At 55.7% G+C, this 16,643-nt stretch overlaps 5 protein-coding genes across 5 annotated transcripts; 3 read left to right on the top strand and 2 right to left on the bottom strand.

Moving 5' to 3' along the window:
* Positions 1-328: 328 nt before the first annotated feature.
* On the top strand, positions 329-2,011 carry N656DRAFT_284834 (uncharacterized protein). The gene is made up of 2 exons (XM_064809118.1): positions 329-1,064; positions 1,133-2,011. The coding sequence occupies exons 1-2, from the start codon at positions 803-805 to the stop codon at positions 1,876-1,878; spliced, it is 1,008 nt and encodes a 335-aa protein (XP_064667794.1). The 5' UTR covers positions 329-802; the 3' UTR covers positions 1,879-2,011.
* A 586-nt stretch (positions 2,012-2,597) lies between these two features.
* Positions 2,598-3,559, top strand: N656DRAFT_800126 (uncharacterized protein; the record flags this gene model as incomplete). Its single annotated transcript, XM_064817969.1, has 3 exons — positions 2,598-2,663; positions 2,742-2,837; positions 2,927-3,559. The coding sequence occupies 3 exons, from the start codon at positions 2,598-2,600 to the stop codon at positions 3,557-3,559; spliced, it is 795 nt and encodes a 264-aa protein (XP_064667793.1).
* Positions 3,560-3,697: 138 nt separating this feature from the next.
* On the bottom strand, positions 3,698-5,252 carry N656DRAFT_847008 (carbohydrate-binding module family 50 protein; the record flags this gene model as incomplete). The annotated part of the gene is made up of 4 exons (XM_064819253.1): positions 3,698-4,240; positions 4,333-4,498; positions 4,577-4,941; positions 5,010-5,252. 4 exons carry the CDS (start codon positions 5,250-5,252, stop codon positions 3,698-3,700), a joined length of 1,317 nt encoding a protein of 438 aa, XP_064667792.1.
* A 1,621-nt stretch (positions 5,253-6,873) lies between these two features.
* N656DRAFT_770275 (glycoside hydrolase family 18 protein) lies at positions 6,874-13,170 on the top strand (the record flags this gene model as incomplete). The annotated part of the gene is made up of 12 exons (XM_064813762.1): positions 6,874-7,318; positions 7,379-7,810; positions 7,911-8,479; positions 8,545-8,616; positions 8,693-8,828; positions 8,890-8,976; positions 9,071-9,871; positions 9,941-12,372; positions 12,454-12,560; positions 12,657-12,848; positions 12,932-13,014; positions 13,112-13,170. The coding sequence occupies 12 exons, from the start codon at positions 6,874-6,876 to the stop codon at positions 13,168-13,170; spliced, it is 5,415 nt and encodes a 1,804-aa protein (XP_064667791.1).
* Positions 13,171-13,601: 431 nt separating this feature from the next.
* On the bottom strand, positions 13,602-14,800 carry N656DRAFT_757651 (uncharacterized protein; the record flags this gene model as incomplete). Its single annotated transcript, XM_064813153.1, has 4 exons — positions 14,553-14,800; positions 14,307-14,487; positions 13,693-14,239; positions 13,602-13,627 (listed from the first exon to the last, which is right to left on the bottom strand). Exons 1-4 carry the CDS (start codon positions 14,774-14,776, stop codon positions 13,602-13,604), a joined length of 978 nt encoding a protein of 325 aa, XP_064667790.1. The 5' UTR covers positions 14,777-14,800.
* Between the last annotated feature and the right edge of the window lie 1,843 nt (positions 14,801-16,643).

Below are 16,643 nucleotides of genomic sequence, written 5' to 3'. Positions count from 1 at the left end.
TGAAGCTACCCCAAGCTACCCCAAACTTCTCCAAATCTGACGGCCATAGCTCCATCCGCTGCTGTACACCGCAAGACGTCAGTAGGGTTACACAGAGTATTACCTGCGACCGTGATGCCGTCCCCGGTCTCCAGGAACTCGGGTCTCTTGGCGCCAGCTCCAATGTTATAAATCATACGAGTGTGTGATATACCCCTACTTCTAAGCAGGAAATCACCCGCGATGCAGGGCATCACCTCAGCAAACTTCACGTCAGCAGCAGCACACCTGATTTGCATCCGAGAATTGACCAATGACGCACCGTCGCCGCGGACATGGAAAGTTGCGATGTACCTGATACCGGCGACACATCCCGCGCCAGACCGTCTCACCGTTCACCATAGCCCGACCCAAACTCGATATTGAACATCCTAAGACTGGGAGGACGAATCATACCGCTATTATCCGACCTCGGACGGAGGAATGGAAGCAAGGCAGCCATGATGACATGCAGGATGAGAGCATCAAGACGGTCTGAGATGACGAGTCCGAGCCCGAGTGATCACGAGCCTGGGCCGAGTTTTCCGCGCCATGTCGCGTGTGTGGTGAAAGAGGGAGGTTGGGAGTCGCGACTATGCAGGCATATCGAGGTCCTTCGGGGGGTAGAGAGGTATAGCTGGGTGCTGGAGTGACCAGCAGGCCTCCAACCTCAAGAGACCGGAAGGAGTGGCAGTAGAAAGGGCAGAAGCGTTCCCCCGCCATCACCCCCCGAGATACCCACCGGAGTGCCCTTTCTCTATACTCTGTCTTCGCATTGGCAGTCATGAAGCCGTCGACGTTCGTCTCGCAACTCGCCACTGCTCTCGCAGCGATTCCCCTGTGCTCTGCCACGGGGAACCATGACGGCGGCGGCGACTCTGGCTGCTGCAAATTCACTCTGTCGTCCGAAGATCCCTTTGCGTGTCCCGCTGGCCAGCTCGAGGATGGCCAGATCCGCCTCAACGGGACCTACCCGACTTCAACCTTCTGCATCGGCCCTGATGGTGGGATCACTGACGAGAGAGGGTTTGGCTGCATTGTGACCGGTTCGTTCTTCTCTGCTCGTGTTAGTTGTTTAAAATTGCCACCGAACCCTTGATTAACAACAGGACAGAACCGCCAACCACTCAGATTCAATGCGATCAGGGCAAAGCACCGGCAAAGGGCTTCTCCATCAGCCCGGACAACACCTTGCTATACAACGGCAGCCCCAAGTTCTTCGCCTGCCCAGCCACCGACACCGAGTGGAACATTTATGTGTCGCCCAATTTCGGGCAGCTCAAGTGCACGCCCATCACACTCAAGACGTCGGGCTGCGGAACGTCGAAACCGCCAACCTCGTCATGCCCGGCCCAGCAGCCGCCCGCGACGGTGACGGTCACGTCTTGGCAGACGGTCGGCCAGACCATTACCCAAGCAATCACCCAGACCATCACCCAGGCAACCACCCAGACCGTCACCCGAGCCACGACCGAGACGACCACATGCACCGTCACGGAAACCAAGACGGAGACCACGACCACGACCACGGCCGAGCTCGTGACCGAGATTGCGACCGTGACGGACACGTTGACCATGTGCTCCTCGTCGACATCGTCCCCGCGCCACTGCTCCAGGTGCACCAAAACCCCGGCAGCACCCACCAGTAACACTACTACTACTAGTAGCTACGGGGGCTGCGCCAAGCCCGGATGTGGTGGTGGCCACGGCGGCGGCGGCGGCGGCCACGGAAGCACGGGCATGCTCACCGTCACGCGCACGGGGGACATCTGGCCGCCTATTAGTACTCAAACCGCGGGTGTGACTGGTGGCGGCGTGGGTGGGCGACGGGGGATCGGAAGGCGGTGGTTGGGATGGTGAGTCCCATTACTGATTCGGGCCAGTAAAGTAGTGGCCTCTCGCTGCTAGGTAGATACCTTAGGTATTGGTGGCTGGCATGGGTGGTACTGTTGTGTTCCATTCCTGGAGAGTCGTAGAATGACTGGTTGTCAGTTGATTTGAAGGTTTCTTTGCTGGAGGAAAATTCCTTGGATTGTGGCACTCGTGCAATGCTGGGTATCCTTTGCGGCCTCGCCCTGAATGGACCTCCTGAGGCTCCCTGTTTTAGGTTAATAGTCTTCCCTTGAATGCTTTTGGCTTGCCATCTGCTGGTCCGTGACTCTGTGTCGCTTTTAATTAGGTACTTAACCTTTCGCTGTCGTTGCTATCTCGCCCGCATAATGTACCTCAGCATTGCAAACCATGCTGGCATTGATGAGTTTGAGGAGGACTCAGGAAGATGCATCGAACCAGCCTTCCAGGTAATTCGGGACGAGAGGCGCCGGCCTTGCTTCCCTACCTAGCTCGCCGTTGGTCAACGGAACGTGACGCGCGTGCCTGCCACTCAAAACCCGAAGGGCCTGCTTAGGGTTAGGGGTAATAAATTTAGGGGTCTTGGAAGGTGCATTGGACTCTTGGAGATTCACGTCTCCATTTGAACTCTTCCTACCTATTTCCAATGATCCGATAATTGGCTTCTCCAACGCCCGCAACCGAGCCATTCTGTGACTCTTCCGAAGAGAAGAAAAAGCCTGAGCAAAATGGCCGGAGCAGCGCCCGTTGCAGACGCCGAGTATGGCTGCCTGGCTTTTGACGTGTTTCTGATGGTAAGGCACTCGAATAGACGACCGACTCGGAGGCATGAGTAAACCACTTTTGTCGTTGTCAGGACTGACTGAAAGCAGGAGCGGTGGGATCATACCGCCGACCCAGCTGATGACGCGAAGCAATGGGAGTCTGCCGTTCATGCCTACTTGGCCCTGACGCCGCGACAGCGCCATGTACGCAGCCACAGCATTCCCCGCTCTCCAGCCACTCGGAAACCAACTAATATCTGATCCTCCCTCTCTCGTTCTGTTTCTATCACCAGCCATATCACCAAGAATCTCTCAAGCGCAAGAATGCACGATATAAAGTCGATTCTGGGCTCGCTGCCCGCCTCTTCATTCCCCATCAGACACTCCTTGAGCGCAGCGTGAGCGTGCGTCGGGCCTCCCAGACGTCCCCTGACCCACTGTGGGTGCGCACGTGCTACGCACCCGAGTTTGACTCTGCGTACGCATCGATGGCTGCCCATGTCGTCGGAGTCGGAGGGAACGTGATTGACCGGGCCGGTGCTCTTGATGACTCGAATATCTACAGCTTTGACGGCGATTGGGCTCGCGTGCTATTGCGTCTGCCAGAGCTGTGCGACGTGGTCCGCTTCGCAAACGAAGAGCTCCATGAGGAGCGCGAGCAGGAGATTGAGGGGGCCGAGGGCGAGATGGAGAGGCTTTCTATGAAGGTGGTGGAGAGGCTCTACATCGTGGACAGGGAGGCATTGGAGAAGGGGCTTGTGAAGGTCATCTGGCTGGATTGCCATGGCGAATGCCTCTGGAACAACAAGATCAGACCCGAAGGCATGCTCGACTTCACCGGCGCATGGCGAGCCATGGTGTCGCTGGATGAGATTCTCGAGACGTTTGCCGAGAAATCAGAGAAAGGTGCGCGGCTACTATTCTGAAGGGGACTCGAAACGGCGAATGAACTACGGAGATCCTAGCTGTGGCTTGTAACACAAAGCGCAACCCGCAACGACCAAGTCACAGCATCCTGCTTCCTCTTCCATTCATCACCCAAAGATGCTAGGTATCCATACCGGTCAGTTGCCACTCGATCGCCATCCCATCACGACAGCGGGCAGGCACTCATCCGGAACACTGGGTGTCCCCGTTGGCGCCGGCCCGTCAAGCGTCGGATTGCAGTACGGCCTCAACAGCTCGTAGCACTTGCGGCTCAGGTAATACCAATCAAAACCCCTTTCGAAGTCGTCTTGACTGACAGGGCAATGCCTCGCAAACAGCTCAGCCAGGCGCTTCTCTGCCGTGGCGTTGTACACGAACGTGGCCGTCGGCAGTTTGTCACGGAGCTCTAATGCTCGTGTTGTCGCTGTACCGTTCGGATCTCCCAAAGTCGGTGCCGGCATCCATGACCCCCAGGAAGGCGTCGTCCATGGCTGACCCCACGACACCGTGATGTTGACGTCGTAGGACTCTGACCCTGGAGGGCTGAGGCAGATGGTGCGACCTTTCATGTCGGAGAGGTTGTCGCACGTGCGATGGATGGTCGGATTCCAGGCCAAGAGTTCAGTGAGTGTGAACTGCTTATCTCTGGCGATGGAGTCGCACGTGTCATTTTCCTGGACCTATACGCACGTTTAGCCGCGCTCACACATGAACTTAGGTACTCTGATGCCGCGCTTGCCTTGTAGAGAGAACACGGGCTCCCAACGCAGACTTCTCTGCCGACTTGGAGTCCACGGCACTGCCAATCGAAGCCGTTTTGGTACAGAAACCGGTCGTACGATACGTTGTATCCGTATGCGATCGACTCGCACGTGTCGCCTTCGACGACCTTATGGAAGCACCCACCATAACAGGTGATGTTCCGCATTCCAGTTGGACTGTATATCCCGCATCAGTCCGGGGTAGAAGACACACTACAGGGGCTCGCGGAGGATGGCTCAGAGAGGGGAACTCACCGAGGTAGATCTGGCATGGTCCAGTTGCTGTGTGGGTATTTGCCCGGATCCACGCAGCATTTGTCCAGCAACGCGCTGAAGGTCGTCTCGCTAGGTGCTCTGCCAATCCCGTACCACGAGCTCATCATGGCCGCCAGATACTTGAGGGTGCAATCTCCGCACTCTTCGAAGGTGCCGTTGGTCAACTTTGGCGCACAAAAGTTTCCGCTCTTTTCTTCTCTCAGGCAAGCGGTTCCCTGTGCCCATGCCAGAGCGTCGGCCATATCGCTTGCCGACTGCTGGAACGGTTGGCGGCCGAGAATCGCGCTGGAGCCGAAGTCGAAGCGCTCGTTGCCGCAGCAGTCGTGCACAGCGGCTGTCCATTGCTACAAGGTTCGGCATTCTCGTGTAAGTCTTTGGCCCCCGAGTTAGGCAAGCTGCTTGTTGTCCTTACCTTGATGGATTCGGTGCACGTGTCGTTGCAGTACATGTCCAGCTCAGTCGTGTTGGACGGCAACCTCGCCGCCACCTCTTGCGGCATGATGAGCCGCGGGGTGCAAGCAATGTCGCCGGTGAGGGCTTCCTTGCACTCGTCTGTCATATTCGCCGGCAGCTGGCCTGTCGAGTTGAAGAATCTAAGGCAGACGCCACCCCGCGCGAGGGCGGCGATGACGACGGTCACCACGGAGAATCTCATGGTCCAATTGCTACTGTAGCTGTTTGACTTCGGGCTGAAAGTTGGGATATTCTCGGGCACGCAGACGCGCAGGACTCCTCTATCTTGAAAGTAGACCCGGGTCGCCAGCCGCCATCTTGGTTTGCGCTTACAGGTATCCAAGTGGCAGCCTGCTCCGAATCACAACTACGGCTATCGTCCTGACTGCAATTGCAACATTCTCCGAACCCCTTCGGCTATCCGTTGCACTATCTCACCGGCTTCAAGCTTAGGATAGATTTTCTACGCGTATGACTCCCTTTCCCCGACCCCGCTACCCCAAAAGGCGGATCACTGCAGCTGAATGAGCTCATTCCGCGCTGAGTAACGGAGTTGGGGTAAGCTCACAAGAGTCTGACATGAGATGGTTGTGCGACAGCGGGGTGTGCGGTGTTCGGCACCGGTTTCTCATGCAGTGAACCGTAAGGCTGGTCAGGGCAAGGGACGGATCGGCATATGCTTCTGAAACCACCTAGGGGTCTAGGAGGGGCATCCTCGGCCGCCCGGTAAGCCGACCATAAGCCTACCGATACTACCCTCCCACGGCTCACCGCCCAGGACTTTCCACCTTCTCCTGAACGCCGGTCACCGGTGTGCCTACGATGACAGTTTTCCAAGGCCCTTGGGATGACTGATCTGATCACGGCGGTCAGCGTGTCCTTACGAGATGCAGCCAGCTCAGGGTTCATCCTAGGTCAGGGAAGAAAGCCAGTCATCATAGAAGGCGTGTTATACCAGCCAGAAAGGGAAGGATGGTCCCATCGCTGGTCAGCAACCCAACACCAACCTCGCTCATTCGCTGTCCTCGTTGTCGATTGTACTTAGGACGCGATGTACCGGATACCTGAAGCTCGGGATGCGGAGGACAGGCTCTTCCATCAACAGATTCCGGCAGTCCGCGCGCCCTCGGAGCTTAGGAGAGCCGTTGTCGTTGCCTGGATTCCTGCGTCAGCCTGGGTAGCTCAAATAGAGCAAGTGATAGATGCCCAGTGATGCGCTGTGGGCATTGTCACCAGGCGTCTTGAGGATGCAAACCTCCATGCTGCCATGATGTTACCAGAATTCGCAGTTCTCGTCCTCACATTATGCTTCCCCCTTTTTTCGGCTGCCCAGCAAGGCGGGATATGTAACGCCCTGAATCCATGCTCTTCGGGATGCTGCAGCAGAGAAGGCAAGTTTCCCTCCGCCACCACGCCCTCCTCTAGCACTACTAACGAATCTGTTGTCGTGGCTTAGGTCGGTGCGGCTTCGGGCCGGACTTCTGCGGCGATGGGTGAGTCTCCGTGAGCCAATGGCTCAATCTCCAAGATCTAGAGCAAGGTAACTGATAGCCTGATTTCGGAACAAGCAGGTGCCAGTCAGGTTGTGCTTCTGTGCCTGAATGTGGAAACGGCGCCCCTGAAGGGCGGGTAGAATGCAGGGCCGGTGGTTGTTGCAGGTGAGCCAAAGCTGACCGTGATATTGGCGGAATCGAAACCGACTGACGAGGACAATGCCATTAGCCAACAAGGGTTCTGCGGGTTGGGTCCGGATTACTGCTCTAGCTGCCAAAATGAGGGCGGCTGCTCAGTCCAGTAAGCGTCATTGACACTATGAGGGCGAGATGTGCATCAAGCCTCACACCGGACACAGACCGAGAACATGCGAGGTGAATCCAAACGGCAATGCCACGGCCAACCTCGGCGTACGGATTGGATACTATGACGCGTCCGCGGCAAGCCGACAGTGCAACGCCATGCAGCCAGAGAACCTGGCCGCCGGAGTCCTGACACATATCAACGTCGCCTACGAGACCGTCAATGAGAATGGCGAGATCACGGACCAAAACGGCCAGATAATGGCGCGTATAACGAGACTGAGAAGACGCTACAACGGACTGCGCGTCAATGTTGTCTTGGGCGGCTGGGAATTCAATAATCCGTACTCTGACAACCCGGAAACTATAGAGAGATGGGCGAATGTGGTCTCCTCGGTACCAAACCAGCAGACTTACATCAACTCGCTAGTGAACTATATGCACAAATATTCGCTGAATGGAGTCGATATCGGTAAGACATTCTGTAATCGTGCTGTTAATGCCGGAGACTGAACTGCTTTCGCACCTACAGATTGGAGGTATCCGGCCAATATCAATCGAGGCAGCCCAGATGCGGACTATGACAATTTTGTCGTCTTTGTCGCCAATATCCGCGACGCCTTCGACGCGGAGGACGGCGGCTGGCAGGTCACCGTATCGGTGCCCTATGACTACCCCAACCTCAAAGGTTTCTCGCTCCAGAACCTCGCTCGGCAGGTTGACTGGTTCAACCTCCAGGCATACGACAGGTACGACCTGTGGGACCAGGACATAGCCGGAAACGGATACATAAGGCCGCACGCCAACACCACACATATTTCGCAGACACTTGATCTGTTCGAGCGCAACGGCATTGAACCAAACATGATCGTCCTGGGGCTCGGCTTCCACGGCACGACATACACGCTGAACGAAACGGCATGCACGAATCCCGGATGCCAGTTTGGTGGACCCGGGTTTGAGGGTGATTGCACCAACGAGCCGGGCTTTCTGTCTTACCCAGGCGAGTCTATTCTAGTTCAATTCTCCGAGAGCGGTGTGCTAACTGGTTCTACCCGCTGCAGAGGTCATGGACTTGGTTCCGCAACTGGGCACCGAAACCTTTTACGACGAGGAATCGGCTTCCAAGTATCTCGTGGCGTCCTTGAGCCAGTGGGTTTCGTACGAGGACGCCGAGTCGTTTGCCGACAAGTCCAACTTCCTCATGTCTCGATGTCTCAGGGGCTTTGCCGTCTGGTCTCTTGACCTTGACACGCAGGATTACCAAGCCTTGACAGCGCTAGTCGGTGAGGATGCCATGGTGCACGGCTTTGTCGAGGATCAGCTCAACCCTGACGAGCGGAGACGGCTTGTCGATGATCTGGCTGCATATACGGGCCAGAATTGCTATGTCACCATGTCATGCACTGACGGGAGCAGTGACAGCGGCACTGGCCGATGCCAGACCGGCTACATGTCTGTTGCCACCGGCCACTACCCGAATCAGATAAGCCCGGCACTCCCCTTGGTTTCGTGTCCAGAAGGCCAGTGGCACCACGTTTGTTGTCCCTCGACAGCCCTTCCACGAAACTGCGAGTGGCGGGGGGCGCCGGAACAGAGCGAATTTGGCTGTAACCCTGGCTGCGGCGAAACCGTGAGTAGATAATCCGAGCTCTTCTAGCTGGTTTGGAATTAATAGAGTTACTGACATTGCCGTAGCAATACGAACTCACCAGGGATACCTTCCTGGATGATGAGGGCCGCGGGAACTGCTTCTCCGGACACAGAAGTGTGGGTAATAACCTCCAGTGCTCTAGCGGACCCCAAGTTGATACATTTGCTGATTTCATTTCGGCCGGCACTGTAGCTCTGCTGCGACAAGGCTGAGATCCTGCAAAGGGGGTGCTACTGGACGGGCTGCCAAAGCGCAGGGATCACACAGCCTGATCCATGTGGTTCCGGGGAGGTCGGGATGGCTACAAGGCTGGATCAAGACAACGGAGGTGGGTTTCTGCCAGCGAGAACAGTGTGTGGTCGCCTGAGCGTGCTAACACGGTCATTCAGACAAATGCCCTATAATCGACTGGACTGACCCGAACGGAGTCGCAGCCAAGGCGACACAGAATAGGTGGTATTGCTGTCCAGAACAAGGTATGTTATGCCAAGACACACACAGGTCACAACCCCTCAAGAGACTCGAATTTAAGTCCACCTCACTAATATTAACTCCCCCATGGCTGTGCAGCGAACGTCAGAAACTGCAAATGGTCTGACGACCCTTCGCGCTTCGGAGGCGAAACTATGGATCCCAATTCTCCATCATACGGTGTAGGCGTGTGCTCCAAGCTGGACTGCCCAGCAGATGAGCTCGTCGAGACAACTGCGCTCTTGCCCGAGCCGTACACTCGTTGGACAGACCCTCTCATTGGAGAAGGCAGGTCGTGTGCTAACTTTGCCAACTATCCTGGCGTACTGCCTGAGTTCCACCTCTGCTGTGAGCCCCCCTCCATCTACACCAGGGAGTGGCCGGTTGTGCCGAGTTACCTGTGGAGCGACGCATCAGACAATCCAGACGACCAAGATGTGACCTGGCAATGGGCCAACGACTTTGGCAATAATAACCACGACATCACGCCCGACAATCTTGACGAGAACCCAGGGGCTGACCCGTATGGCTTCGTCATGATGGACGGACCGCCTGGTTCGATACACAATGCTTTCCCTGAGACTTTCACTGTTGTGCAAAGTAGCGAGCCAGTCTCGGTTAGGCCCAGATCGCTGCTTACCACCAACAGAACTGTGCTCGAACAGGTCTGGGAACATTCTGAGGAGACTATTCGGGTTTACTGCAACTACCCTGCAGACTCACCCCAATGCCGCCGTGTTTTCTACAAAGGCACCAAAGACACCATCATTAAGTTGCCCCATCATGTCGGGCAGGGGCCATGGGCGAGAATTGTGTCGATGGAGCCCGAAAGAGATTTGGCTAGCGAGGACCTTCCGGGATGGGTGAGGAGGAAAAGGGAGCTTTCGGGAAATCGAAATGGTAAGTAGACTGCTCGCAACTCAAGGCGATGACGGTGCGGGGGTTGGCTGACTCCATGTGTCATGCAAGGCATCTACGTGGTCAAGTTCGACTACAACTTCCACCTCATCGAGAGACAGGAGGAGGAGCCCGTAAAGATGCGCATTGATTTTACAAACCTTGAGGGCTACTGGGACGAGGTCACCAACGGCACCATGACAAATAGCACCGCATCTTCAAGGAAGAAACGTGACTTGGAACATGGGGTCTCGTTCAGCGAGTGGAAGTCGCGTATTGATCTCGCCAAGAGGAAAACCAACAACTTCAAGAGGGAGACAACCGCAAGGACAGCCGACATGGTTGTCCGCACAAAGGACAAGCGCTGGTTTGGCCCCTTCCGGGAGTGGCTCAACAAGCTCAACACGCTCGAAAGCGAGCAAACTGGCGTCTTGCCCATGGCGTTCGCCAAGTTCTTCACCCTCTTCAGTGGGCGCATCTTTTGCCGCAGCGACGCTGGCGTCACCTTTACCGCGGGGTTGGACGTCACGACCGACCTGCAGCTGCATATGGACGCCCGATACTCGTATTACTTCTCAGGGACGGTTGTGCCGCCTCGCGTGAACGACATGTATGCCTTTGCCCGCACGCAGCCCAGAGTCATGGCCGGCATCACCATCGCTGGAGATGCACAGCTAGGCTACCAGACGGAACCGAGGAAGCTCATCAGCACACTCACCTACCCTGGGCTCGCTATCAAGGGTATCGCTGCCGTGGGTCCCTCACTCGACATCTGGGGCCAGCTGACAGGAAGTGTGACTGTCTCGGGCTCTATGCGTGCCGGCGTCACTTACACGTTCCAGCCCATCGAAATGTACTTGCCCAACAATGACGACACGCTCAATAGGGCAGAGGCGGCCCTTGAAGACAACCAAGTTGACGAGGAGGGACTGGAGCCGACGTTTGAAGCCAATGTGCAGGCCAGAGTGGACTTCAATATCCACGTGTCGCCGGAACTCAACATGGGTATCCAAGTTGGAGGAAGAGTAGGGCCGTTCGATGGCACGTTGGTCGACGCCCACATCTCCGCCTTTGCGAACACGACCCTCAACTTCAACGCGCGCGCTTCAGCTGGAACCGTCAACAACAGGTATAACTGGGAATATGACTATGAGATTGCCTTCTTGTACCGCATTGGCCTGGCCGCCCTCGCGCAGATCAGGTTTTACGGGGAATGGCGGAGTCGGACCTACTTCCCAGTTGACTGGCAGAGGATCAGGCTCTTCGGGCCGCCCCAGCCCATTAGGTCGGGGGTACTCTCACCCGAGGTGAGGAGGGGTCTCTCTCGACGAAGCAGCTGGCTCCTGTCCGACTCACCCCTACCCGGCGCTGTCTTCAGCACTCCGCCCGAGCCCAAGTGGCCGCCGCCAGACCTGTACGCGCACATTGATACCTTTAGGAGTGGAATTACAAGCTTCACGGCCCACGGCAATGTCACTTCTAGCTCCGAGAATGGGACACTCCACACGCGCCAAGAGGCGAATGAGCATCAGGATGACACCAAATCGGACATGGAGTTCCACCTAGGGAACCAGAGGTTCGTTTGTAACCAAGCGCCAGCCATGTGCGGTGGCTCTGGTCTTGACCAGACAGGCGACCTTGAGGTTGAGGAACGCAGCATCAGCGCCACCACTCTGGGGCCTCGGGAAATCGGATCTTTTGGGGGTAGCCCCAGCAGCAGGAGCTTGGCTTTGAGCCAGCGCGCTCCGTCCACAGACGACTGCGCTGTCTTCCCGCGCCTCTACTACAACTGCCAGTCGGCGTTCATGGACTGGACGTTCGTTGTGCCCCAGAGCGAAGGCGGCACGGGTGTGTCCAACACGATGGAGGGTATCTGCAAGACCCTGGATCGCCTCATGCAAAGTTACAGAGTGGTTAATACTCAGCGCGGATCCTACAGCCGGACCAGTGCATTGTGCCATGGGTCCGGCTGTACGCTTACATTTGACGCTGACGAGAGAGCTCAAAACCGGCGTCGCAGGCAAGCGTGCCGCGGCCGCGACAGGAGGAGCAAGTGCGCCGCTGACAACGACAACCGTGAGCAAATCCTGTGGGGCCCGGGCAGCTCAGGTCAGAGGCCGGCCACAGGCCTGACGAGTTGCGACGAATTCCCGTTTGCCTCGAGCGAAGAGGGGGGGGACAACTACGACGATGACAATGGCGACATGGAGAGCATCTTTGGCACCAAGACAGTGTGCGTCCCGACATGGCAGCAGAGTTTGCAGGGGAACTGCAATGGCCTGCTCAGGAATCTCGAGACCAACATCCGCTACTTCAACAATAGGCAGAGTCGGAGGGAGATCAACCCAGATCCGGATTCAGCTCGTGCCGAGTGGAAAAGTTGGACCGATCCCGGTTGGGCGAGGGCGGGGTGGCCTGACCCGTTGGATCAGGCCAGCAATAACATGCAACGTACAGCCGAGTACAAAGACGTCTTGCCCAGGCCAGCGGGCTTTACCAAAGCAGTGAGTCTCGTCACTCACCCACTCCTGTCGCAAGCGCAAGGGATGAAGGGACAGGGGACCAAGCTGACATGAACACAACAGACCTGGGAGGCAAACCAAAAAATTGGCTGGTTCCACCGCCGGAACTACACCGTCTACCTCGCAGAAGCGGATGATGCAGGCACCCTCGAATTCCCGGGAGTCAGCGAGTAAGTGGCATTTTTACCTACCGACTACAACCTCATCTTTCAAACTTTCAGTAGGACAGTGAACCGCCTGGCTAACCTACCTCCCCTGCCGTGCAGCACAGTAACCGGCAACCTAGCGGATGGAACGGCAATCACAAGCATCAGCGACGTCCTCTGCGCGGTACACACCATGGGTCAGGCGCGCTACCGTATCAGTGGGCAAAACGCCTGGTGCATGACAGGCGGAAGGGAGCCGGGCTATGCCCAGTATACCTGGCAGGGCGTGGCGACAAGACCGGTTTATCGATCGTGAGTTTCTCTTCTTGCTTCGAAAACCTGCCTAGACTTTTAGTTTGCGTCCCTTGCTTCATGCTAACGGTGCCGGGTTGTAGATGCATTGTGAGATTTACGACGACAACCCCTCAAAAGAGGGATGAGAAGCCCATAGGGACGTTCGGTGGACATCCGGTTTACGGTAAGCCTTGCGGACCGTCCCCTGTCTTTACTCCTCTGACTGGGTGTTGATGTTTTGATGTACTGTAACGACTGACTCGTTTGCTAACCCGACTTAGGGGTTGAACTTATACCAGAATCTGAGGGAGGGAGGATCATTTATCCTGATTCAGACTAGACTGACAGCCACCTTTTCTGTTTGGGCAATGGGTGTTTTCCCTTGATATTGTATAGGCCACATGACAAGCGGCCGGCTAAGCCGAGTTTTTCGCTTGGAACCGCGGCGTGAGTAGAGGAGTAGATCACCTTTGAAGCTACAGAACAGACTCTGCCATAGAATGTGAACACTGTGTGTTTTCATATTTGATTACAATTCCATCCCAAACGGGTTTCTACAGCCGCTAACAGGAAGAAGAAGAAGGTATTTGGCCGCAAAGGAAAGGACCGACTACTCTCGCATACAATAACGAACGTTTGGCCAGATACCTGTACGAACACTACGAGTGTACACACATCACTGCCGCAATTTCACGTAACGGGTTCCTCCAAGCAGTCAAGCTCTCCATACGCACCTCCGCAACCCATTGCGCGGTAGGTAACGATTCCAGTTTACTGGCCGGGAAGCTTGTCGAGCCCTAGAACCCGTCAGTCCACAGATACCCTCTGAATAGTACGTAGAAAATCAAATGGATATACTCACAGCCATCAATATCCTCCCTCACACTCGGATTAATCTTGCACTTGTTCGACTGCGCCACAGTCTGTGTCTTGAGCCCGTTGCTCAGCAGGCTCGTCGAGTCCATAGCTCTCTGGAGCGCATCACCCTTCCACCCAAACAGATAATCCGCATGCGTGCCGAACCCTTGCTTGTCCTGGTAGCTCCAGACAAACGGCTGCGACCCGTCGGTCGGCCACAGCGATTTATCGTTGAACGGCCGCGTGTCCCACATGGTCTCGAGCGCGACGTGCGGCATGCGCACCGGGTGCGAGGCAGGGCACGGCCCGTGTGTTACAAACCCGCCTGTGCCGCTGTAGTACATGTGGTCTTGATGGTTGGGCGTGTCCAGGTTCTTGCCGTCCCAGCAGGCTGGGAAGTGGTGGATCGCCATGATCCCCGCCGGGCAGGGTTGTTTGGGGAATTCGGCGGTTTCGGGGAAGCGGGTCATGATGTCTTGTAGGCAGGTGTACCGCAGACCGGGGTGCTTGCCCGCCGTGTTGGTCGGGCTGCCGACCGTCATGCGGAAACCCTGGAGGGTAGCAATGTGATGTAAGTAAGTTGTGGTTTCGGGGTCAGGGGTTCAGGGGTAGACTGACAGGCTTAAACGAGGTGATCTTCTGCTTGCCGTTGCTGCTGAAGTCGGCCTGCATGTAGTACACGGTCATGCCGCCCGTCAGGTCTCCTAAGAGCGCGTTGGGATACTGCTGCACCCGCTTGTACGACCCGTTGCGAGCCTTGAAGTACAGGACCGCAGTCCAGTAGTTGCTGAAGTCCTCACTGAACATTATGTTAGCTACTTCAAAGGCCAGCAATGTAGAAGTTATGGGGCCAGGCGATGGTACCTGAAGGAGCAGGTGGTGCAGGTCGCCTTGGCGGCAACGTCGCTGCCCGGTTCAACCGTTGCGTTGAAGGCATTCCCGCCGACAATCTGGTGGACATGGGACGAAGGGATCTTGCCAGGCTCGACGATGGGGTCAAGACGTTGAACACTCAGAGTAGCACAACCGAAGCGAAGATAGGCCTCGGTTGGCACGGCGAGCGCGAGAGCGAGCGAGAGCGGCTTCATCTTGAAAAGGTACACTTTGGCAGGACGTTTCGCGGAAGATGAAGTTGACAAAGGGCCCAACGAGAGCAAGCAGTGCAATTTGGAACGACTTTAAATACTTCAACGCTCGCTCTCTCTGAGCCAGGCGTTGGGAAACGATCAACCGAGTGACCAAATCCAGTCAAAGAATTAACCAGCCAGTTGCTAGATCCGTCGATATTTCCCTCACATTATCCAGATGGCAGTGCCATACTAGAGTCGCTCAATCAATAGCAATAAACTGGATATAGCCTCCATGACGACTCGAAGTCTTGGTACCCTCAGGGGCAAAGTGTTCCTTACTTGCCATCCATTCAACATCGGGGGTATACTACGCATGTGCTGTATTCGAGGGCGACGACAATGTCTCAACCTATGACATCCAGCAATAGTATCAGGGCGGTCACATCCCAACTTGCTGAGGCCGCATGCTTGTTTAGGTGCGAGGCTCTGGTTGGATGGGTCCTATGCCCACGAGGTGGCCGGGGTAGCGGGCGGTTGTCATGTTGATGCAACGCGGTAGCCGTGCGGGGTGCAGAAGGCATGTTCCCTGCGAGGTTTCGGTTGAGCTTCCGAGCCGATTCTTGCGGACCTGGTTGGGATGGTGTGTAGACGGGCGACGGTTCTCGGACGCATAGCGAGGTGGCGGTAGCACTATAACTGCGGGTATTAGCCGTGGCAGTGGAATGGGCAAGCTCCAAACCATGCCAGATATTACCTGTCTTGCGGCAGTTGGATAATTGGATATCTTGCAATCTCGCGGCAGCCTTTGCCTTTGGCGCTCCTTACACCATGTTCCCTTCGGCAGTGCCAGCGACACCGGCAGATCGAGGCAGATGGGTGGGTCTCTCGGAAACGACAACCGATCTTGGGACCGGATGCAAGAGCGTTGACAGCCGGGTTGGTCAAGGTTTGGCAGGGTGCCTCGCTGGAAGGCTATGCCATTTGCGGTTGACATCGTTCTGATGGTCTCGTGATGATCTTGCAGTCTCGCTTGTTGCCAGCTGCTGTCTGGTTCGGTGGCTTCATATCCATCTGAGCCATTGTATACAATAAGATGTCTGATGTGCTTTGCAAGGCAGTGATTCTAACGGGCCAAGTATCACTACCATCCACGCTGCGCTGCCGTACGTACTGTATCATAGGTGCTCGAGGTTCCCATCCGTATAGATGGACTCATGAAGATGTGTGCTCCACAGAAGCTGCAGTGTACTCACGATTTGACAAAGCCGAGGCAAACAACGTGCAAAGATGATTTGAGAAAGTGCAAGTTCAAAATGCTATGCCGGGGTTTCAAAATCCAATTGAAGTTGGGACCTGGGAAGTTGCGAGTCCTTTTGGTCGTACCTGCCCACCAAGCAATGTAACTGCTAGTACTACTACAAAGCATTCTGAGGCGTTGGTTATAACGTAGGTTGAACCAGAAATGTTGCAATTCTGTCACGATATAAGTCACCGCTGCTAGATGTTGGACACCGAGATGTCACCGGACCACCGACCAAGCATAAACACATGGAGATCGGTCCACAAGCTGTAGTTGCTAACCTGATATATCGCTGTTGGTAATATGGATAGAAAATTGCTGATTTCCTGGAGCTTGTAGTCTTGCTTAGAGATAAACCATTGTTATTTGCCTTTGAGAAGTTCAATGACCGCTCCTAAGGATGCTAAGGTTGAGACCGGTTCCTATCTACACTTCCAGCGTCTAACGTTTGTTGTTGCTTCAGCCCTTTCTCCGATCCTTTCCAGCACTGCCTTTTTGGTTTGATCAACCTTCTCTCACTCTTTCTTCGTGATTCTTCTTTCTCACTATAGCATTTCCAGCGAGCTTAAAAATTGGCTCCTCCAC

Source organism: Canariomyces notabilis (genome assembly GCF_033297395.1).
Source record: "Canariomyces notabilis strain CBS 508.74 unplaced genomic scaffold N656scaffold_20, whole genome shotgun sequence".
Lineage (NCBI taxonomy): Eukaryota > Fungi > Ascomycota > Sordariomycetes > Sordariales > Chaetomiaceae > Canariomyces > Canariomyces notabilis.
Note: the sequence above shows the minus strand (reverse complement) of the source record. Positions and strands in the feature narration are given on the sequence as shown.

What these genes read in the sequence shown, in the direction of transcription:
- N656DRAFT_284834 (XM_064809118.1), top strand. Translation starts at nt 803, where the DNA reads ATGAAGCCGTCGACGTTCGTCTCGCAACTCGCCACTGCTCTCGCAGCG. An exon ending in GTTTGGCTGCATTGTGACCG is followed by an intron (nt 1,065 to 1,132) that starts GTTCGTTCTTCT and finishes ACAACAGGACAG; the next exon opens with AACCGCCAACCACTCAGATT.